This window comes from Nannospalax galili, unplaced genomic scaffold (genome assembly GCF_000622305.1).
Source record: "Nannospalax galili isolate Female #2095 unplaced genomic scaffold, S.galili_v1.0 scaffold35, whole genome shotgun sequence".
Taxonomy (NCBI): Eukaryota; Metazoa; Chordata; class Mammalia; order Rodentia; family Spalacidae; genus Nannospalax; species Nannospalax galili.
This window is the reverse complement of record NW_008336449.1, coordinates 613909-635325: the sequence shown is the minus strand read 5'-3', so window position 1 is coordinate 635325 and position 21417 is coordinate 613909. Positions and strand designations below refer to the sequence as shown.

Here is a 21417-nt window from a genome sequence, read left to right as displayed (position 1 = left end):
TAGGTGGGGGTAACAACAGGGTGGGACCATGGCAGGGGTCACAACACAGTGGACAGTCCCTGAGCTCTGTCTCCCTACTTTACAAGCCTTCTCTCAAAGATACTGCACACCAGACACTGGTGTGGAGAGCAAGACAGACGGTTGGGCAATGCTGGTCTCAAAGTCCCCAGAAAGCCCTGTCTCCACAGGAGAGGCCTCAAGTCTGAGTCACAAACTCCCTGCCCCCAATGCCAAGCACTCTGCTGTCTTTCTGCATCAGGACAAGGACAGGATAAAAGAGCTCAGCACTGACTTTTTATATTACTTGTATGTGAGAATACTTTGGGTATGCTGAAGTTAAATAAAATAGACCATTAAAGTTCATTTGGGGGCTGCAGAGACAGTTCAGTAGTTAAGAGTACATACTGCTCTTCCAGAGGACCTGTGTTTGGTTCCCAGTACAATTCCTAATAGGTGGCTCATGACTGCCTGTAACTCTAGCTCTAGGGAATCTGACACTCTCTTGTGGCCTCTGTAAGCGCCTGCACTCACATGCAGATAGCTACACAAAGACACACATATATACATTATTAAAAATAAAATTAGGGGGGCTGGAAAGATGGCTCAGTGGTTAAGAGCATTGACTGCTCTTGCAGAGGACCCAGGTTTAATTCCCAGCACCCAAATAGCAGCTAACAACCATCTCTAACTCCAGTTCCAGGGGGCCTGATGCCCTTCTTCTGACCTCCATGGGCAGTGCACGACACAGGTGCACTTACCTACATGCAGGCAATGCACTCATACACATAAAATAAATATAATAAAATATAACAAAATATTAAAACAAAAAATAACTTTATTCATTTTTCTTTTTTAAAATATACTATTAAAGCCGGGCATGGTGGCACATGCCTTTAATCCCAGCACTCGGGAGGCAGAGGCAGGCGGATCTCTGTGAGATCTAGGCCAGCCTGTTCTACATAGTGAGTTCCAGGACAGCTGGGGCTACAGGGAGACCCTGTCTCAAAAAGACAAAAAATATATATACTATTAAAAACCCTAAAATCACACACATTGCTTAAGTACTCGTCTTGGACATACGACTTGTTTGAGGCACATGGCTGCCAGGGCCGGGTGTCCCACTAAAATACCCAATGCCTTGTGGCTAAGCCCTGTGTAGCTGCCACTCTTCTCAGTAACAGAGAAGAAACTGATCAATTCAGTTCGCTACCTACAGATTCCAGTGGGACAGAACTAACACCTCAAACCTCCAAGGAAGAGTGCCCACCAACTCTTAGACCCCAGAGCAGCCAGTATAGCTCTGTGAACAGCAATACTCGTGTACAAACTCTCCCACTGTTTTTGCATACATCTCAGAAATTTCTTATAGTTTATCAACATAATTCACATAGGCTTACTTTCTGAAAGTACAAGCTCAATATGCCAACCAGGTAGAGAACGTTTCATGACCTATGACCCCATGCCCATCAGCGAGCAGTTCCTCCCCTGGCTGCTTTCAGCCTCTATGAATTTATTTGTTCTGGATATTTGCCACACACTGGCTTCTTTCTCTGAGTATATATCTTCGAAGTTCCATGGCTGGTGTCAGAATTTCCCTTTTATGGTAGACACCTGGGTTGTTTCCTTTTGGGGGGGAGGCTATTAAAAATAATGCTATTATGAACACTTATGTATAAGTTTTTGGTTTTATTTATTTCTTTGAGACAGGGTCTTGTTAGGTATCTGAGTATCTGAGGCTGGTTTGAAACTCACTATCCTCCTTCATCAGCCTCCTCAGTGCTAGGAATACTAGCTTGTTTACCAGTTTTCATGGGGACACGTTTCCATTTATCTGAGGAATCCCTAGATTGTTCTTCACAGCGATGGTGGTACCTCTTCAGGCTCCCATTTGCTTTGCACAGGGTGCAGTTTGCCACAGTGTCACTCACACTTTATGGTATCCTTCCACTTCATCTACTCTGTGGGATTCCCAAGCCCAAGTAGCAGGAGCTGAGGCCTCATCCTCAATGAAGGGCTTTGCTTCCTGCTAGTTGTTACAGGGTTACACCAGGCCTAGCCCTCCAGTGGGTCTTTGGTCCATTGGGGAATAGATGGGAAAAAAATTGTGACACCAGTACTACCTGAGACAGAGTTGTCTCTTTGACCCACAAAGGAGACACTAAAGGTGCCTTTGCTCAAATCCACTTTAGCAGAGACTACAGACTGCTATAAAATCTCTCCACAGTTCATTCCCACATGCTCCTTGACTCTGGAAATGTCAGGAAAGGGGAGGCTGGGTGGATTAATCCTAGAAAGATAGAAGGGCCCCAGCCTTCTCAGACCACTTAGCTTAGGAGGACAAGTCCCTGTATATACAGAGCTGACACATGCCAAGATTGCCTGCCCTCAGCAAATGTGGGCAAGGCTAGGCTGCACAGATATGAGGAGCAGGAAAGGGAATGCATTAACATTACCAGATTACTGCTACCTTCCTCAGAAACTAAACTGATCCCTAGCCCCACTGAGAAACCTGTGCCTCAAGGCCCTGGGACCCTCAAGAAGGTGAAAACATTTCTTCTCTTATATAGGGAAACAAAAGCTAGAGGTCACATGGCAGGAAGATGAGGGTGTGGATTCCAAGACCAGCTACATATTCTGGCAGTGTGCTCACCAGGTGATCTGTCCTTGGAGGGGTGAAGACAGGGAACTAGCCAGGTCATACTGGTGTCACTGACCAGGTACAAGCTGACAAGTTAGTATGTAGGACCTATCACCTTGACTGTACTGTGTCTTACACAAGGACCAAAACCCTGAGGTTGCTCACCTGCTCCCTGCCCTCAAATAGCCAGCACAGGGCAGCCCCAAGAATGTCACACCAGCTAAAAAGCCACAAGACACTTACCTGCTTACTGTAGGATGTTCCAGGCCACCCCAGGCTCTAACAGGTACTTTCAACAAAGGGACCCAATGTCTTCCATTCTGTTCACCCTCCGTACCTGCAATAACAATACCTCTAAGTCTGTTTCCTTATCCTCCTAGTGCAGCCTCAGGAGGCCTTGTGCAATGGACATACCCATGTGATGTATGGGGCATGGCAGCAAAAAGCAGAGAAGGCTCGTGACCCCGCAAGGATGGACAATGCCAAGCTGGTACTAGATTTATTTGTTTCTCAACAGAGGGCTGTCCCAGGGCAGGACTTTCAAACCAAGGATAACTGGAGCTGTCCCTAAATGTGCTGTAAGGGAGTCCCGTTCCTCTAGAGGAGACTGTTGGAAGTGACAGCACATGTGTCTGATCTTTCATAGGTGATGCTGGGAGGGTGACAGGTAAACTAGAGACATACTACATACTTCCTACCTCATGACCTTCTCACTTAGGGCCCTGGCTAAATGGTCTCATACCCTGTTTACCTCCTCCAGCCTCTTTTTATGAAAGGGAAACTGAGGCTTGCCTCCCAAGTGCTGGGACTACAGGCATGTGTCACCACACCCGGCTGCCAGGTTTGGTTTTTGAAGTCAACATAGCAGCTCCCTTGTGCCCTTCAGAAAACATGGAGAGAGGGACCAATGTCCCGCCTGACTTTTTCAACCCATACTCCCTCCTCAAGATTAACAAATGGAAATGAATCAGTCCCAGAGGATGCCCTGCCACTTGGACAGCAGTCATACAAAGATCATGGAACTGTGCAGAGCCAGAAGTCACAAGTCTGCTCCACTAGCATACCCTTGGACCAACACCATGCCTACAGCTATTCCACAGGGTCCCTCCTTATCCACCTGAACACAAGCTGCCACCTGGTCATTATAATGATCCATGTAAGCTGTGCTGAGAAGACAACATACATGCTCAGGGTAAAGTCATTCTATACCTGGGACGTGGGGCTCATCAGGGAACAAGTGGGGACCCTTGTGGAACTTGGGGCAGTCACTCAAAATAAATAAGTGGGACACTCTAAGAATAATTTTGGTCTGTGGTTTTTTTTTTTAAAAAAAAAAAAAAAAAGAGCAGGTGGGGCTGGAAGGCAGCATGGGGGGCAGGCTGAGGCTTCCAGGGAGGGACACTAGGTAACGGAGTGGGAAGGAACCCACAAAGGGGAGTGCCCACTCTTCTCAGAGGCTAGGGTTTGGGTATTTTGGGTCACACGGGAAGAAAATCAGTTGTAACTCTGAGAATAGGGAACCAACAACCAGACAGGGAGGTTGGACGGGCCTGAGCTGCAGCTGAGCCGGGTTGCTTTGGCTGGATGCCGTGGTGCTTCAACTCGTGAGTCAAAGAGGCCAGGCCATGGTGCCCCAACACATGGTCAGTCACGTGTCAGAGGCACGTTTTCAGGTGGAACTAACGTTTGGATCAGCAGCTTTGGATAAGGCTGACAACCCTCCATACCGAGGGAGGACCTCAACCAATGTTTAAAGAAGTCCTCTAGGTGCTCTACAAAGTCCATATCGGCCACCCCACCAGTCTGTAAACGGACACTACAGGGAGCTGTTCAACTGGTGGTTTCTGGACAGTTGTAACCTGCAAGGGCAGGTGGAAAGAGGCCCAGCCCCGAGAGTCACTCGCGTGAAAAGAAAGTGCATGGCGGGCAGCCAAGCCAGCACTACCGGGGCCTCCGCGGGGGGCGCTAGGCGTGGTCACACGGCCAGGGGCCCCGCCCAGTGCATGCCTCCCGCAGTAGCCTGGCCCAACCCATCAGCCCGTGGCGACCCCTTCCGGAGGACACGCACCGGGGCGGAGCCGGCGGTGGGGCCCAGCCAATCTTTGGGCCGCTTCTGTCGGGTCTCCCTGGCAACCCACCAGGCCCGAGGTCGCTCACCTCTGAGCAGGTAGCTCTGCTACACACCGTCCACTCTCAGTGCCCGGAACCTACGCTCAACCGCTGCAGCGCGACCGGACCGGTTAACCCAGAACACCCGGTAGGGAGGAAACGCTGCACACACGAAAGATGGGGCGGGGCCTGACTGAAAGAAGGGGCGTGGTCACAACCGGCGAGAAGCGGGATGGCAGGGATTGGGGGGTGAAGGGTGTGTCCGCGTGGGCATGGGCGTGGTCTTGGGGACGAGGAATGGGCAGATAGGCCCGAAGGTGGTGGGGCGGGGAGGGGGCGGGGCCTCGGACCGGGGGACGGTGGCTAGAGCAAGGGGCGTGATCACATCGGAAAGGAGGCTGGTGGCGAGGGTGAGTTGGGAAGGGGGTGTCCACGTGGGTGGGCGGGTCTTATGGATGTGGGGCAGGAGCTCGTGTCGGGGGCGGGACCGCAGGCTCAGTTTGAGTGAGGGAGCTCCCGTGGCTTCGCGCCCCACCAGCCGGGTCGGTTCTGCTTTGCGCCTGACCACGGTCCACTAATCACTGTTGGATCCCCTCTCCTTCCCAGCGCTCTCGGATTGGAGGAGCTAACGTCCATCGCCGCAAAGCAAGTATTCTCGGTGCCATGAGCTCCCTAAGGGATCAGGTGCGTGACTGGCACCGCGGCGTACAGGCGGTGGCGCGCGGGGACTGGGACTGCGCGCTGCGATTCTTCTCCGGCGTCCGACAGCCGCCGGCCAAGATATGCTTCAACGTGGGCTGCGTGCACCTGATGGCCGGGGATCCTGAGGCCGCACTGCGGGTAAACGCCCCGGGACTGGTTACAGAGACCCCTATCCCTGTGGGAGGCCCATAGGGGTGCGAATGAAGATGTGACTCCAGGCACGAATTGTGCCTTTTAATGGACACCCTTGAAAATTACCCCCTTGACCACCTCGTGGCCACTGGAGGAGGAGGTTCCCTGCCCTTCACCTCCGTCATTTACCTAGAGATTTTCCTTCCGGTGTTCCCTCTTAAGGACTGCGTAAGGCAGGTAAAAGCTGTGTAGTTGAGAGACCCCTCCTACCCCTTGAGCTGAGGCCAGAAAGGGGCACAGGGCATCCTCAGTATCCATAGACACCACCTGGGCCAAATGCAGCAGTCCTGTACCAGGTCAGGGGCAGCCCTGGCTCAGATGCTCAACACTGAGGAAGGGACATACTGTATGGAAGGCAGGCTGGAGGCTGAATCAGAGTCAGAATCAGGGGTCGGGGCTCAGTCACCAGGCTCTGTTTCTGAGGTGTAAGTGTGGAGAAAAGGGACTTCAGCAGATGCTTGTGGTGATGGAAATGGCACAGGGTCTGTCTTCCCAGTTCTGAGCATTCACCAGTCTCCCCATCTGTCTCTCAAAGCAGAACCAAGAGATCAGGGGTGCACTGTGGGTAAGAAGCCAGGGCACTCCCTGCCTTTCTAAGTGCTTCACGTTCATCAAAATGAACATGGCTGTGTGACCTAAGTCCACAGCACCTTACCTACCACTCAGACCTTCTCACTCATTCTCATGGGCAGTGAAAGTTACCTGGACACCACACAGAAGAGCAGCAAGGACACCTAAGCACCATGGGAGAGAGTTCCCACTACAGAACTTTACCATTGGGAAGATCAAGGTGGGTGGAGAGGGTCCCTTACATTCTCTTTATTCTTTTTTTTTTTTTTTTGGTCTTTTGGAGACAGGGTCTCCCTGTAGCCCCAGCTGTCCTGGAACTCACTATGTAGACCAGGCTGGCCCCAAACTCACAGAGATCTGCCTGCTTCTGCCTCCCGAGTGTTGGGATTAAAGGTGTGCACCACCACGTCCGGCTTTCTTTCTTTTTTATTATTTTTTTTTCTTTTATGTGTACGAGTATATTGTACGTGAGTGCACCCGTGTCGTGCAGTGTCGTGGAGGTCAGAAGAGGGCTTTGGATTCCCCTAGAACTGGAGTTAAGGACGGTTCGTAGCCGCCGGGTGGGTGCTGGGAATCGAACCCAGATCCTCTGCAAGAGCAGTCAGTGCTCTTAACTGCTGAGCCATCTCTCCAGTCCCTATTCTTTCTTTTTTTTTTAAAAAAAAAAAACCTTTTTATTATATTTTATGGATTGATTGAGTGTGTGTGTGTGTGTGTGTGTGTGTGTAGGTCAGGGGGCAACAACTTGTGGGAGTCAGGTCTTTCCTTCTACCATGTAGGACCCAGGGATGGAATTCAGGTTGTAAGGCTTGCTGGGAAGCACCTTTACCAGCTGAGCCATCTTGCCAGCCCTCTTCTAACATTTCTTACCTCCGTATCATGCCTACAATTATGTTAGGAACAACTTCCTTATTAAAATGTTATTATGGGGGAAAGGAAATTTTAATGATCTGTTCCCAGGTGGCTGAAAAGTGAGTCATGTGTTAGGCCAACCCAGTCCTCACCTCCTCGCACACTATAACTAGAGATGGGGCAAGGGTTTGTGAAATGCTCTGCTATAAGAGGAAGAATGGGCACTGCCTAAAGTCAATGAAATTAGTATGTGAACAGCGTAGGCATATCAGACCTGGAACCTCTAAGATGCAACTGGAGCAAATCCAATAAGGAAAACTAATGGTTTGGGGTACAGGTCAGGTGAGGGTCTGGGCGGGTACACCTTGGCCTGTTGGTGCGACACTCACGATGTCGATGTAGCTGCTGAGTGTGATGGGACAGCAAATGAGCAGCCACTCCATCTGCAGGCTGATTGTGGCACTTGCAAACTTCAGACCCAGTTCAGCAGCCAACCAGCCCTCCACCTGGCCAGATTTGCTATCATGAAACCACACCACCTCTCTTATTGCCAGTGTTTAATTGATGGCTGCTGTCCCTGCTGGGGAACATATCTGAGTTTGGTTTAAGGAAGGGCTGTGCTTTCCATGCAGCTCTACTAAGACTTCCGTGTTCTGATTCTGATCGATATCTAGTATGCCATTTTGTGTGAACTACCAAAAGTTTAAAAAGACAAAAGTTTTGCACAGTCCCATCCCCCAGAGATAACTGTTACTGACACCTTGGAGGTTTTCCTTCAGCATCTCCCTGTGCTTATGGTAGACAGATTGGGTTTCTACATCACAGAGATATGCCCCGAGTCTATCCTGAGATGCTTAAGGCAGCCGAAGAGCATGTGCTATGACACCCTGTCCAGCTGTACAGGTACCTCCTGCAGACAGCTCTCACTGAATGATGGATTTCCATATGCATCTGTGGCATTGAGGTGTTTGGCTGTAGAGTTTGGTGTTCCATGGCATTTTTGTCTTTAGGCATTTGACCAAGCAGTGACCAAGGACACCTGTATGGCTGTTGGCTTCCTTCAGCGGGGAGTGGCCAACTTCCACCTGGAGAGGTGAGGACGGCAGGGTCCCCTGTCCTTACTGGGTGGCTCTTTGTCTCTGAAAACCCATGTTTGCACCCACTTCCTTCCCTCTCAGCATCTCTCCTCATGTCTAGTAATAAGAACTGTGTTTATAGCCAGTTTGCAGATGTGAAAATGAGGGCTTGTCCCAGGATGTGGATGGCCACACAGCTTTCTAAGGGAAGCCAGAGAAGGAGGACAATCAGGACTACAGGTGCCAATCAGCCCAGGAGGCTGCCTGCAGGAGGTGGGGTGTCTAGTCAGGGAAAAGAGAGATTCTAGCCAAAATTTGAAGTTCAGAGATTAGAAAAGGAAGCCCCCATGAAGTTAGGGCAGGAGATCCAGGAAAGGAGTGGGTCTGGGTACAAGTAAGGGCCCCTGTCAGGAAGAAGGAGCAAGTTCCCAGGAGGCTGAGCAAAAGTGGACAGTAAACTTCCACTAAGCACATTGGTCAGGACTTGAGTGTCCACCAAGTGCTAAGATCTGGGTGACCACTACTGCCCTCAGGCCTCCTCAAGAGCTTGAAGGGAAAGAAGGATGGGGGGGCACCCAAAAGCCACCCTTCACAGACTCAGCTTCTCCCTTGTGGCTGTTGAGAGACCCCTGCTACCCACAGGTTTCAGGAGGCTGTGTCTGACTTCCAGCTGGCCCTGATACAACTGAGGGGCAATGCTGCCATTGACTACACACAACTGGGCCTGCACTTCAGACTGAAAGCCTGGGACGTAAGTGGGTATGGGGACTTGTGTAGGGTCCACCTGTCAAGGGGTATCACTGCACTGAGGCTTGGGGATCTCTGTGGCCCTGGGGTTCTGTCAGAGGTCGCAGGGTGCATGGGAATTCTAAGGTGCTGTGTGTGGCTCTGGGTTGCCGTGGAGGTCCTAAGATACAGTCTGGGGTGCTGACTATGGTCCTGCACTTAGAGTGCAGTCTAAGTGCTCTCAGGGGCTGTGGCATGCCCCCTATGTGTGGTGTTAGGTCATGATCAGCCATATGAACTGAGATATCCTGTCTGGCCAAAAGCTCCTGGAGACCTGCAATTTCCTGGCTCTTGATTGCCCAAGGTGGCTGGAACAGTGAAGGGAGACTGGTCACACTTCTTTGGAGTAAGCTAGCATGGGCTCTTGGTGGGAGAAAAGTAGGGCAGAATTGAAGATTGTGGCAAGGTGACAGACCAATTGGATTGGAGAGTTGGTTCAGCATTATCTGCAGATGGGGCAGAGGGAATGGTGGGAAAAGAGGGTCACAGGAAGAGTGGGTGAGTTTCTCTCCTTGTAGCAAAGCTGTGTTGGTTATGTGCTTGCCTCTCCAGGGTGATAGGAGGATGGGCTCCCAGAGCATCATATGATTTCACATGTCACTAAGACTATGGGACAGCCTTAAGTCAGTCCAAATCTGCCCATGAGAAGGATCTACCCCACTGCATTGTGGATTTCTGAGTGCCCCCAGACCACCAGTGGAAACACTCAGACACTAGACTGAGAAGGAGCAGTGAATAGGGGTGGTGTGGTGCAGAAGAGGGGGTGACACTTTGAAATGGAGAGCTACTTCTGTTGTCCCAAGCAGAAAAGCCCAAAGCAAAGCATGGCCCTATCAGGATTGAGCTGGACATACAGCATGACCACTTGGGTTCACACAACTGACCCAGCCAGGCAACCAGTGGCCTCATCCCCACCAACCTCTCCCATGTCGGCCACTATGGCTGGAGAGCTCAGATGAAGACCAGATAGGGACCTTGCCCTTATGGTCACCTCTGCCCTTGTTACAGGTGCTGTACAACATGGCATCAGCACAGTGCCAGGTAGGGCTCTGGACCCAGGCTGCCAATACACTAGAGGAGGCCATCTCCAAGTGGCCAGAGGGGGCCCAGGATAGCTTGGACATTGCTTTGAACCAAGTGCAGGTGAGGAGTAAGGTGTGGAGGGCAAGTGAGGGTCAGTCTGGTTTGGGGTCAAGGTATGTAGCTTACCCTCTCAAGAATAACTGTATGAGAGAGGTGGCCTGGGTGCTGCATGCTTCCTGTGGCCTGTGAGAAATGATGGAAGCTCAAGTGGCCCCTTCTGCTCCAAGGCTCAGGACTCTTGCAGCTGTGGTCACCCAGGTTCACATGTTCCCTCCCAGACACAGGTCCCCTTGAAGCTGTGGCAAGTCCCCAAGGGTGAGGTCTTCTGGCCTCCCAGGCAGCACCTGAAGCACCTGGAACCAATGGATTTCCTCGGCAAGGCTAAGGTAAAGCAAGAGGGCATTTCCCAGCTTGGGTACCCAGCTGCCAAGGGGCATTTGGAGCCTATATCAAACTCATGGTATGGCTCCTGCACCCAGTGTGTTCATGAGGCAGGTGGACTTGGTCAAAGTCATTTGAAAACTAGACCAGTAGAAGGTGGGGGTTGTGGGTTGAGTGTCCTTACATGAGGCTATAGACCTAGCGGCAGAACTTACTGAAAGTCAGTTGTAAAAGCAGGTGCTCAGGCCTTTTGATGGGGATCCCTAGTGATGCCCCTCCTTGATCCGCCATTCCTCCTGGCTATTCCTAGTGTCTCTGCATCACTGCTAGCAACAAGGTCCCAGAAGGGATGTGTGTAGCCAGCCTAGGGCATATCAGGTCCCCTAAGTCACAGGATATGGGAGAGTATCCCACCTCTAAATGTAGGAGAGGAACTTGGGAAAATAGCCACTTGTGGTATCACAAAGGAGGGCCACCTTGTTATTGTACTGGTGGCCCTAGGGCTGACCACACACCTGTGATCACTTGCAACAGCACTTGTGCTGGAGAGACTAACACTATGTGACTATGTGCAGCTGCCTGAGATGTGCACTGCCTACGAATGTCCCCTGAAGCAGGCTAGGTGTGGGTGGAGACGGGACTGTACTCATGCATCCATAGGGTCCACTTATCATAGTGGAAGACTGTTACAAGAAACAAAAACATTTTAAAAGTGTACTAAAAATAAGTTGACATTATCAGCACAGATATTTCTCTTTGTCACAAGTTTTTCTGCAAAGGAGGTCCTGCAGTTTGGAGTGGGTGTCGCAGCCCACACCTTGCATATTGGAGCCACAGAGTGAAGGGGGCAGGGTGACTGGAGAAGCAGACCCCACGGGGCCCTAACACAACTGTATGCCTATCCCCACTAGGTGGTTGCCCCTTCTATCCCTGATAACCAACACTCAGACGTCTGGCTTCAACAGGTAGGAGGGCCGGCAGCTAGCAAACACAGTTCCATCCTAGCCTGGGTTTGCAGAACTGTGCATCACTGTAATTCTGAGACCTCTTTGGTCCCTGGCATTCTACCTCCATTGTTCCCAACTTCTGATAAGAGATAGGAGAGTGGTGGTTGTGTCAGGCCAGTTTGATGGTCTGTAAGCACATCTTGCCCTGTCCATCTTAATGATAGGAGGAGGACCTGCTGATCAGTCCCCACTCAGCCAGGGTGAGGTTGTCACTTTGTGCCCATAGGGACAGGGAGGCAATGATGAAGACGGTCTCAGGGCTGCATTACAGTAAGAAAGGGTAGGAAAGGGTTCTCTATGGTCCTTCACTTGTGTGGGGCAGAAGCCCTATATGTAAGGCCTGGATTTCTGTTTTTTGTAGACTGAGTATGTCCATTGCCAGCTAGGGGACATGAACTCCTAGTACCAGAGAAGGGGCACCTGACTTCCCTAGCCCCTTCCCCATGTTCCTTCTCTGCCTACCATAAAATTATCTCTCATGGTCACTGTTTCTCCAGGCAGCTCCATAGTGAGGGCATAAGGGTGTGAGCTGAGCTGCCCAGGAGGGGACACCGCCTCAGTGGTGTAAAATGCTGGGGTTGGGTTCTTACACAGTTTGAAAAATGGGGCTGCTGAGATTGGGGGGTGCTTAAGTCATTGTATTGGAGACAGAACGAGTCATGGAACCCTGGGCCAGGGCCCCACTCTCCTTGCTGCCCCAGCTTCTATGTGCGTACCTCATTTCAAGGAACCCTCTAGACCCAGGCAACAGAAAGGCTTGAACAGGCTGGGCCAGGGCTTGAACCCCATGCCAAGAAAGTCCTGAGAAAGAGGGCAACCCTCCTTCCAGGGCCTGAGATTTAGACTTCTGAAGAGTTGGCACCTACCACATCTCCACTCTTGCTGAGAGGGTCAGCTCTGACCAGGCCCTGAGCCATTCTCCGGCCATGAGCCAGAGAGTGAGCCTAGGCTTTTGGGAGGGCAGGTAGCCCCCTGATAGCCAGGCCACAGTAACTGGATACCAGGGAAAGAGAAAACAGAGCACCTCTCTGGTACCCACTACAGGGGCTGGTTGAGCAAAGGTTGAGGCCTCTGGTGGGCAGTCAGACAGTGTTCAGATCACATGACAGCCTGGGGACAGGCAGGTCAAGAGGCCCAGACAACTCTAGCCTGCCTTCAGGGACTTTGAAAGCCTTCCAAGCCCCTGGTGCCTGGATGAGAAGGGGTCAGTCAGGAACCCTGGTTGCTCTGCAACAGCCCTAAGAGCCCAGTAGTGGCACCTTACGAGATTTAATATGGGCACAGTGAAAATAGTTGCATCCACTTTATTTTCAACAATATTCGGTTCATTCCAATCCAACAGTTCAGTGTCCTCAGAAGTAATTTTCCATTTTATAATGTGCTCAAAAATTCCCAGGTGCTTAAACCTGCATCTACTGGCCCCTGTATTGGGTTGTAAGCCTCACAAGGGCCAAACACTTCATTTCCCTAGTCACCTACCTTAAAATCAGCTCACAAGCCACACTCATGAATGCCCAACTGAGGGCATCGGTCTCCACCTCTCTTCCAACTCAGGGTACCCTTATCTGGGCTAGACTTCATCCTGAGCTTCCCAGGGCCATTGGGGAACCTACCCAACTAGAGTGGGACCTCATAGAAGGCCTGAGAAGTGGGTTGGCTCCCCACTGATGCTAGGCAGTCTGTAGACTCCAGGCCTGTGGGGATCCAATCCTGTTCCCAGGTTACCCTGGGATCAGGGCCTACCATGAATTTCCTCCCAAACACAGGATTGGCTGATGGCTTCCTGCTAGTTACAGGCCCAGCTCCCAAGACACATCTTCACCACTGTTGGCTATATCACAAAAGAGCCCAAGGCTCCTGACAAGCTCCAGGCAGGGAGTTTCTCCCTTGAGTTCAGATCCCCCATTCCAAGACCCCTACACTCCAGGATCCCCATTCCCAAGGTCCTACTAACTCTGGCTTCCCTTGCAGAGACCCCAGGTGGAGCAAGTTGGCTCTCCGCCTCCTCCATCCACAGGTACAGGGATCCTGAGCACTAGGGGTATGGGTCTCTGTGGAAGGAGCCTCCTCAGGGGAGCTGGAACATGGATACTGTGTCCTTTAAGGAAAGTTTAGGGCAAGGAAAAACTACTTGCCAGCCATTCTCTATTCCCAAGTGTCTCCTTTGTGGAAAGATGACCACATGAGCTCTGCCCTGTGCTACAGGGTTGCTGGCATCTGAGAGGCCTGGGCCAGGCTCCCCTGAGGATTCCTCTGGAGCTAGGGTAAGAGCCATCCTTTCCCCATCAGTTACTTGAAGCAAGGCCTTCAGTCTACCTTCCAGCCCTCAACCCAGCCTTCCTTAGCCTCTGTCCTCACCCCTTGGGCTCAAGGCCCATCCTGCCTTCATAAGCCATGCAACCCTGGTTCTGTCCTCAGGGAGCAGTGGCAAAGGGCCCTGAGTCCTCAGTGGCAGTCACTGTGCAGTGCCACTTTACTGTAGCCCTGAAGGCCCCAAGAGGAGCTGGCCTGTCCAGTCTCAGGGCACTGCTGGCTCAAGCCCTCCTTCATCAGGCGCAGATGGGGCAGCTCAGGTAGGTCAGAAAGCTTCCCTGGGGGCAGGAGTAGGGGTTGCTAAGGAGAGAGTTTGGCTCTGAGCTATAGGGAAGGAGGAATTATTCTGAGCTGGAGGGGAAGTGCTTTGGTTTTGGTTTTGTTTTTTTAACCATGAACTGGGCACTTCTTGGGCCCAGAAAGATCAAAGCTAAGGCTTCCCTAGCACTAGGCCTAGGATCCTAGGCAGTTGCTGGAAGCCAGGGCTGGTCACGCTGAAGGGCCACAGAGGTTAGCTTCCTCTAGGAGAAGTCCAAGCACCAGGTGCTTGCCCCCCCACCATTGTGGCCCACTCACAGGACTCTTCGCAGTTACCAAGCCTCAGAAGAGGAGAGGCTCTGGATCCCTGTCCCCACGGAGGAATCACTGCAGAGCATGTGGAAGGATGTGGCCCTGGGCCCAAGAGGGTTACAGCTCCAGTGCCGGGTGAGTCATGGGAAGGACTGTATGCCCACTGATGGCAGTCAGGACAAGTATAGGGGAGTCCCCTCTGCTGTGCTGCCCATGTAGCCCACCCTCCTGCCACAGGGGGCCGGGGGCCGACCAGTTCTCTACCAGGTTGTAGCTCAGCACGACTACTCAGCTCACAGGCCTGAGGACTTGAATTTCCACCGAGGTGACATGGTGGATGTTCTGTGTGAAGGTAAGATAAGGTTGCCCTTCCCCAACACTGCTGGGCTTCCCAGGCCTCAGGGGAGAGGTGTGCTCTGGTGCTTAGCCTTAGCTATGAGCAAACATATCACCCAACACGTCCCCATAGTGGATGAAGCGTGGCTGGAGGGACACTGCAACGGCTGCATTGGCATTTTCCCCAAGTGCTTTGTGGTCCCACTTGGTGCCTGTGAAGAAGCCCTACCTGCCCAGGGACCCCAGCCAGAAGAACAGCACTAAGCAATACTGTGGCAAGGCTGCTTTTAATAAAAACTATCCCCCTCACCGCTTGTGTGGTCCATATTCTGGGATTGGTGACAAAGGGAACCCAATCAAAGTTTCTGAGAGGGTGAGAGAGCCAGGATGACCTGCAGACCTACATCCTGACCATCTGCTCCAGTTTGATTACAGTGAGGGAAGTCAGGGGTCTCTGCTGGTCTGTCCACAGCTCTCTTCCGGGGCAGCCCTATCCTCATGGCTGCCTCTTCCCAGAGCCAGGTTTCCCTCCTGTTCCTGCCCCTTGAAATACTATAGTCCCAATAGCCAATGCTATCCTGAGGGCAGAGGGGGACCAGGATTGTCAGGAGGTGGCCCTCCTGGTCTGCTTGTTAGGCTGGAGCCCCTAAGGGTCAGGGGCTCATAAGGACAGGCAACCAGATGTACCTAGCAGGTCCTATGTGCCAGGAATTTTCTTTCCTAAAGACGATTGATGCTGGCTCACAAGGTAAAAGTATTTATGTTGCTGCCGATGAATCCCAATTGTTCTTGCTTCAGACACATCCCTGTCTGCGATCCAGTTCAGCTTGGCCTCCGCCTAGTCTTGGGGCCAGAAGAGCTGGACTGCAGCTGCCCCAAGAATGGCCACAAGGGTCAGCACCACAAACACTACTCCAGCTGTCCAGATGCCGTAGCTCTGAGCTCGCCACTCAGCCGGTGCCTCTGCAGGAATCATGCCTGTGAGGTTCAGCATGTAGCCCAGGGTCCAGCCAATGTCCGTGCCGGCAGCCTGTGAGATGTATGTGGCTGCCTCAGGACTGGTGGGCAGCTGCCCCAGACCCCTATCCCACTCATCCTGGACTGGACATGCCAAGACACCAGGCAGCAGTCACCTGCTTCTGAAACTGGATGCTGGGCCAGGTCTCCTCGCTGAACTTGTAGCCCTCTAGCAGCAGCATGAGGATGTACAGGCCTGAGGCACAGTAGTCCCGCAGCCAGCGTTCCTGCCCTGGATAGCTGGCCTCTACCTTGGGTTCCAGAAGCTGAGGAATGGGTGGGAGCCTCGAGGACCCCTGAGCACCTACCCCCACCAAACACATCCAAGCCCCAAGTCTCCAGTAGCAGGACAGTGTCAAGTGTCTCAAAGCCTTTTCCTCAGACCCTTGGAGACTACGCTCTAGCTAGGAGGGACTGGAATGGCCAATCTCATGACAACCAGAGGCTGGTCCCATCAGGGCTCAGGACTCTGGACCTCCCTCCCACCCAGGGCTGGCCTCTCCCTCCTACAGCTTCCTTCCCCAACTCTGCTGCCTAAACAGGGCTTTACCACAAATTTCTGGTCAGTGAAGCCCCGTAAGACCTCAGACTGCCTGCCTATAACTGCAGCACAGGGGGTAGCTAGGGCAGGCATCCAGTACCACCCACCACGTTCCAGGATTTCAGGCAGAACTTCCAGATAGTGGCATTGACGATGCTCAGTGGCTGCCTGGAGGTGAGGTTCAGGAAGTGGAAGGTGTAGTAGAAGTTGGAGAAGGCCTGGGGGAAGTGGAGAAGGCTGTGCCTGCCTGCCGGAGGCCCAGGACACATTAGTCAGGTCTTCCCACAGGTGCCCGAGGACCTAAGAGCCAGCCAGGGATCCTTCTGTTCTACTTGTCCTTGGAGCCCCTGGGGTCAGAGGAGGATCGGGGCCCCAGGAGGAAGCCAGGGCTTGGAGTAGGGATAGGTGCTCACATAGAACTGGCCATGCACGGGGGGCTGGTAGACTCCATTGAAGGCACAGTCTTCTCGGCCCTGACAGCTGGAGAAGTTGAAGAGACCCCGGAGAGCTGCCATACAGTCCCCAGGGTTGCCCATCCCCTCAACTGTGATGTTCTGGGTGAGGTTTAGGGAGTTCATGGTGTGGACACAGGGCGACTCAGAGAGAGGGGCCAGCGGCAGTGTGGCATAGTAGCCTCTGTGGTAGCATGGGTGTCGGACCCGGGGCACAGGGCTGCTCTGAAGGAGAGAAAAGAACATGAACTCTAAATTCTGAGACCTCCCCCCTCCGTTCTATATCCATGCTATCCCACCTCCTCACCCTTCAAAGACCAGCTCACCTGTGCCAACTGAACCAGGAGCCTGTAAAGCACCTGGTCACGGCCGAAGCAGAGGTAGCTGTGAGTGTAGATGCTGTAGTTGGCACCATAGAGGAGGAAGGTGGCCTGGGTGCTCTGGTCCAGGATAGGGCTCCGTGGCACAAAGCTGATCTGAGTGGAGGCCCCACCGAGGTCCAAAGCACCGACTAGCATCTCCTCTTCCGGTAGGATCCATTCTCCAGAGGAATACTGACCACAGACAGGGTACTTAGCCCTGGGAGCCAACCCCAGACACTGGGCCCTCAGACCAGCCCCCACCCTTGTGCTGTCCATGCACCTTGAGGAGCATGCCCAGAACATAGTTGATAGTGATCCAACCAAAGGCACCTTCATCTTGTCCATCCAGGATCTTGGCACCCCAAAAATCCACAGGAGACTCACTTAGAACCTGGGAGACTGCGGCTAGGATGTCCCTTGCCTGAGAGCTGTTCTTCTGGCTGGACAGAGAGGGACAGGGATGGAAGAAAGCCCACACCAGCCTCTGCCCTACCTCACCCCAGGGTGTTGAGGCCAGCTTTTAGGGTTGCCCTTCAGACTACCTCACCTAAGCAGCCTCATTCCTGCTGTGGCACCCAAGAATGTGGGTGTCTCTTGATGTTGGGCCTTTGGGACCAATGCCAGAGCTTCCTCCAAGCAACCCCTCAGGCTCTCTCCAGCCTGTGTGGGGTCAGAGGTGTAGGAAGAGATTCCAGGCCCTGAAACACAGCACCCCAGGAAAAGATTCCCACCTGAAGGGTGGGGCTACATGGTAGCCCCATGTGATCATACTCTGACGCTTGGAGCCTGTGAATGAGAGCCTTTTTTTTTTCTTTTGATTGGGGCATGATGGTGTTTGACTATAATCTTAGTACTCAAGAGATTGAGGCGGGGAGACTGAGAGTTTGGGGACAATCTGGGCTACACAGTGAGATACTGTCTCGAATAACAACAAAGGAGATCTGTAGAGGACGGACGGCATCTTGATTACATGGTGGACCATCAAGTCCAGTGACTAGGGTCCTTACAAGGAGAGATAGGAAGCCTTGAGTTTCTCCATCTTGGGGCTTCTGGAGTGGGTGACTCTGCCACCTCTTGACTTCAGGCTCTGACCTCCCAAGTTGAGTGGAACCCCAGGAAATAAACTCAGGGCCCTGTAGTTGGTGGCTTCTGCCATAGCTCCATGTAGTACCTAGGTGGAAAGCTCTGGGAGGCCAAAAAGGGCCCTGGCTGGATGATAGATGTAGAACCAGGCAGGGAAGTCAGACATAGGTCCTAGGAGAGAGGGCAGTGTCTAAAAGCTGTATGTGTTCTCACTAGAACCAGGCCCATATCCCACTGCCCAACCGTGTGACCCTGGTGCCACTTCACCCTTCTAAACCCTTTTCTTTTAAATTGATCTGCTTTGTTGAGGACTGGAAACAGATTTTTAATTTTTTTTTTTTTGACTTTTTGAAACAGGATCTCCCTGTAGGCCCAGCTGGCCTGTAACTCACAGAGATTTGCCTGCCTCGGCCTCCCAAGTGGGATTAAAGGCAAATGCCACCACACCCAGGCTGGAAACTGCTTTTACCAAGTGGTCGCTCATGCTGGGTCTCCTGTCATCACCCAGGAGTCCAAGCCAGGCAGCAATGACCTGTCATGGGATTTCCTACTGACCTTCTATCTGGCAAGTCATCGCCTGGCTGACCACGCCCGTGTCCTTTTCTTTGTTTGCTGGCCACTGGTACACAAAGAGGGACGTGTGGGAGGAGCCAGCATCCAGCACGATCCCAAACTGAGGACAACACTGGGATCAGGAGGGTGTGGGGGCCAGCGTCCTGATCACCCAGCCCAACCTCCCCATCAGGTCCTTGAGCCAAACCTTGGTGTCTGCGGGCAGGAGGACGTTGGTGGCCTCCACCAGGATGAGGATGAGCACAGTGAGACCAGAGGCTGTTGCAACCCCCAACAGGGCCATGAAAACCCGTTTCTTCCAGGTGAGCCCCATGGCAGGAGGGACTGAGCTGCAGGGGTGCAGTGGGTAGCAGTGGACACTCAGACTCCATCTGCTACCCCTACCCCAATCATCCAGAGGCAGGGTCTTAACATGTTCTGATCTTCCTCAGACTTTACCTGCTCTGGGATTCAGACAGCCTCCCTTTAGGAGGTGGGGCAGACACTGTAAACAACTGCCTTTGGGCAGTTCCCAGAGTCCAAATGGGCAGGCTCAACACTGTTACAGAGTTTGGGAGCCAGTGCAGAAGGTTCTGTCTGAGGACACAGCCCAATGGGGGCCAGAATAGTCTTTTCTGGTGCCACTGTCAAGAGTCAACAGAACACCCTGAGGCCCCCCTACATAGGCTTTGCCCACCCATATACAGAGCATCTCTGCTCCATCCACCCTCTGGGGTCATGTTTCCATGTCTTCCCAAGAGAAGCCCCAGCTCTGGGATGAACTCAGGGCTCCATGCCAGGTTCTCCCAAGGTGAGGCTTCTCTCTGGAAGCCTCAAGGTCAGGACTATGCCATTTGGGGTCCAGTGGCTAGGTATGTGCCCCTCATGAGACTAGCTGTCATTCTAGACTTCTTTTTTTTTAAATATTTAATTTATTTATTTATTGGGCTTTTGTTTTGTTTTGTTTTTTGTTTTTTTAGACAGGGTCTCCCTGTAGCCCCAGCTGTCCTGGAACTCACTATGTAGATCAGCCTGGCCTTGAACTCACAGAGATCCTCCTGCCTCTGCCTACCAAAGTGCTGGGACTAAGGGCGTCGGATTCCCCTGGAACTGGAGTTAAGGACGGTTTGGAGCCACCATATGGGTGCTGGGAATCGAACCTGGGTCCTCTGCAAGAGCAGTCAGTGCTCTTAACCACTAAGCCATCTTTCCAACTCCCCATTCTAGACTTAAGAAAAATATCTGTTTCCTTTTGAAAACTTAACCTTGGATTTCTCTTATGGGAATCTGAGAATTTTTAGCTAACCCTAGATGGTCCTGGGCATCTGACCAAGGCTGACCAGGGAATGCCATTTCCCATGGGTCCCAGAATTTCTACACGATTCCCTACTCTGAGATCCAGCAGGAGTTCTTAGTTTCCACCTACTGCAGCCTACCCATGTACAGAGAGGTCACCAGGCAGCACCTAGTCATCCCTGCTCCAGGGCCAGCCTCACACTGGATGCTGCTGCCCACTGGACTGCTAAAAGAGTGCTCCTTGAGCTTCTATCACTTTGACATTCTGTGACCTTGTGTCTCATAATGTGTCCTTCAAGAATGCAGACACTCTCAGTGTTTCGAGTGTCAAGCAGATATTGGGGCTTCTGAGCACAGGCTAGGTGAAGCACGAGCCCATCTGAAGGAAGGAAGACCAAGGCAAGAGAAGGCAAGTGTCCTGACCAGGACCTGGTGTGCATCCCTAATTGGTGCCCAGGACAAAGGGTTAAACAGGTCACAAGCAGGAACCAAGAACACAACGACCTTACCTCTGGGAAAATAGCACCTGAGGCTAGGTAGGTAGAAAAAGGGGACAAGGTAGGTTTCCCCCACCCAGAGGAAAACCCCCCTTCCCCAAGCTAGTCCCCAGACCAGGACAACCCTTAGGGACCCTCACCTGGACTGGCAGTCAAACTTCAGGAATAGCTGGAGGAAGCTCTGTACCGGGTGCAATCGTCCTGTTCCGCACACCTGCTGTCCTCCACGCTCAGTCTCCGCCCAGCCAAACCTGGGGCTGTGGTGGGGAGAGGCAGGTCTGCTTTCTACCTGTTGCCTAGGGTCTGCTGTTCATCAGCTTTACATCATCAACATCACCTTGAGTCTTACTCCTTGGGAGGGAGAAAGGGAGGTTCCCCCACAGCTTAAGAAACCATTTGGAGCTACCCTGATGATGACAGAGAGGGGACGATTGGGAGAACAACACCCACCCACCCCCACACACACACACATTACTGTGGACCTTGCTCTCTGCCCCGCCTATTTGGGCCAGGCTAGAGTGGAGTCAGGTGACAGATGACCTGGAGTCAGAGGCAGTGGGCTGGCCAAGGCAAAACTGTAAAGGTAAAAGTGCCAGAGGAGGCCATTCTCCCCTTAGCCCTGTTGAGTCTTTTAAAACATAAGGCACAGGGCCTGGATGTAGCTTGGTTGGTAGAATGGTTAACCTAGCATGCACAAAGTCCTGTGTTCAATTCCCAGCACCACCTGAACACAGGTGAGGTGTCACATACTGGCAATCCTAGCTGGTATCCAGAAGGATCCAAAGTTTAAGGTCATCCTCAGCAAAGAGTGAATTCAAAGTCAATGTGAGTTACATCCCTGTGTCTCAAAGGTGGGGGGAGGGGCAGGCTAGAGAGATGGCTTAAGTGGTTGGGAGCATGGATGGACTGCTCTTGCAGAGGACCTGGGTTTGAATCCCAGCACTGTTACAGTGGCTAACAACCGTCCATAACTCCAGTTCCAGGGGATCTGATACCCCCTTC

The 21417-nt window shown here is 52.4% G+C and overlaps 3 protein-coding genes across 14 annotated transcripts in view; 1 reads left to right on the top strand and 2 right to left on the bottom strand.

Annotated features, from left to right (window-relative positions):
* Exd3 (exonuclease 3'-5' domain containing 3) overlaps positions 1-4928 on the bottom strand; it is an 81262-nt gene extending 76334 nt beyond the window's left edge. Inside the window, 2 exon segments of the mRNA XM_029562586.1 lie at positions 2882-2975; positions 4796-4928. The gene's annotated coding sequence lies outside the window, so the exon portion shown is untranslated.
* Positions 4769-14924, top strand: Noxa1 (NADPH oxidase activator 1). 7 transcript variants are annotated; one of them, XM_017797659.2, is made up of 13 exons: positions 4769-4895; positions 5354-5587; positions 8074-8156; positions 8782-8890; positions 9934-10068; positions 10287-10394; positions 11301-11354; positions 13368-13413; positions 13602-13660; positions 13815-13969; positions 14288-14414; positions 14499-14631; positions 14749-14924. In XM_017797659.2, the coding sequence occupies exons 2-13, from the start codon at positions 5411-5413 to the stop codon at positions 14877-14879; spliced, it is 1317 nt and encodes a 438-aa protein (XP_017653148.1). In that variant the 5' UTR covers positions 4769-4895; positions 5354-5410; the 3' UTR covers positions 14880-14924. The 7 variants fall into 7 exon arrangements, with proteins under 7 accessions (XP_017653148.1, XP_008829417.2, XP_029418445.1 ...); XM_008831195.3 differs by lacking the exon at positions 4769-4895 and adding an exon at positions 5105-5157; XM_029562585.1 differs by lacking the exon at positions 4769-4895 and having other exon boundaries at positions 5219-5587; positions 14300-14414; positions 14547-14631.
* Entpd8 (ectonucleoside triphosphate diphosphohydrolase 8) lies at positions 14884-20866 on the bottom strand. 6 transcript variants are annotated; one of them, XM_029562576.1, is made up of 10 exons: positions 20556-20866; positions 18831-18972; positions 18626-18755; positions 17535-17685; positions 17268-17427; positions 16952-17179; positions 16587-16850; positions 16281-16391; positions 15749-15898; positions 14884-15645 (listed from the first exon to the last, which is right to left on the bottom strand). In XM_029562576.1, the coding sequence occupies exons 2-10, from the start codon at positions 18954-18956 to the stop codon at positions 15454-15456; spliced, it is 1512 nt and encodes a 503-aa protein (XP_029418436.1). In that variant the 5' UTR covers positions 18957-18972; positions 20556-20866; the 3' UTR covers positions 14884-15453. The 6 variants fall into 6 exon arrangements, with proteins under 6 accessions (XP_029418436.1, XP_029418438.1, XP_029418437.1 ...); XM_029562578.1 differs by having other exon boundaries at positions 15749-15883; XM_029562577.1 differs by having other exon boundaries at positions 18626-18743.
* Positions 20867-21417: the final 551 nt, after the last annotated feature.

Coding starts and splice junctions, on each gene's coding strand:
- Noxa1 (XM_017797659.2), top strand. CDS start 5,411: ATGAGCTCCCTAAGGGATCAGGTGCGTGACTGGCACCGCGGCGTACAG. Junction 5,588..8,073: donor ATCCTGAGGCCGCACTGCGG/GTAAACGCCCCG, acceptor TTTTGTCTTTAG/GCATTTGACCAAGCAGTGAC. Junction 13,414..13,601: donor TCCGCCTCCTCCATCCACAG/GTACAGGGATCC, acceptor CCTGTGCTACAG/GGTTGCTGGCATCTGAGAGG.
- Entpd8 (XM_029562576.1), bottom strand. CDS start 18,956: ATGGGGCTCACCTGGAAGAAACGGGTTTTCATGGCCCTGTTGGGGGTT. Junction 18,756..18,830: donor TCCTGCCCGCAGACACCAAG/GTTTGGCTCAAG, acceptor TCCTGATCCCAG/TGTTGTCCTCAGTTTGGGAT. Junction 16,392..16,586: donor CCGTGCATGGCCAGTTCTAT/GTGAGCACCTAT, acceptor CACTTCCCCCAG/GCCTTCTCCAACTTCTACTA.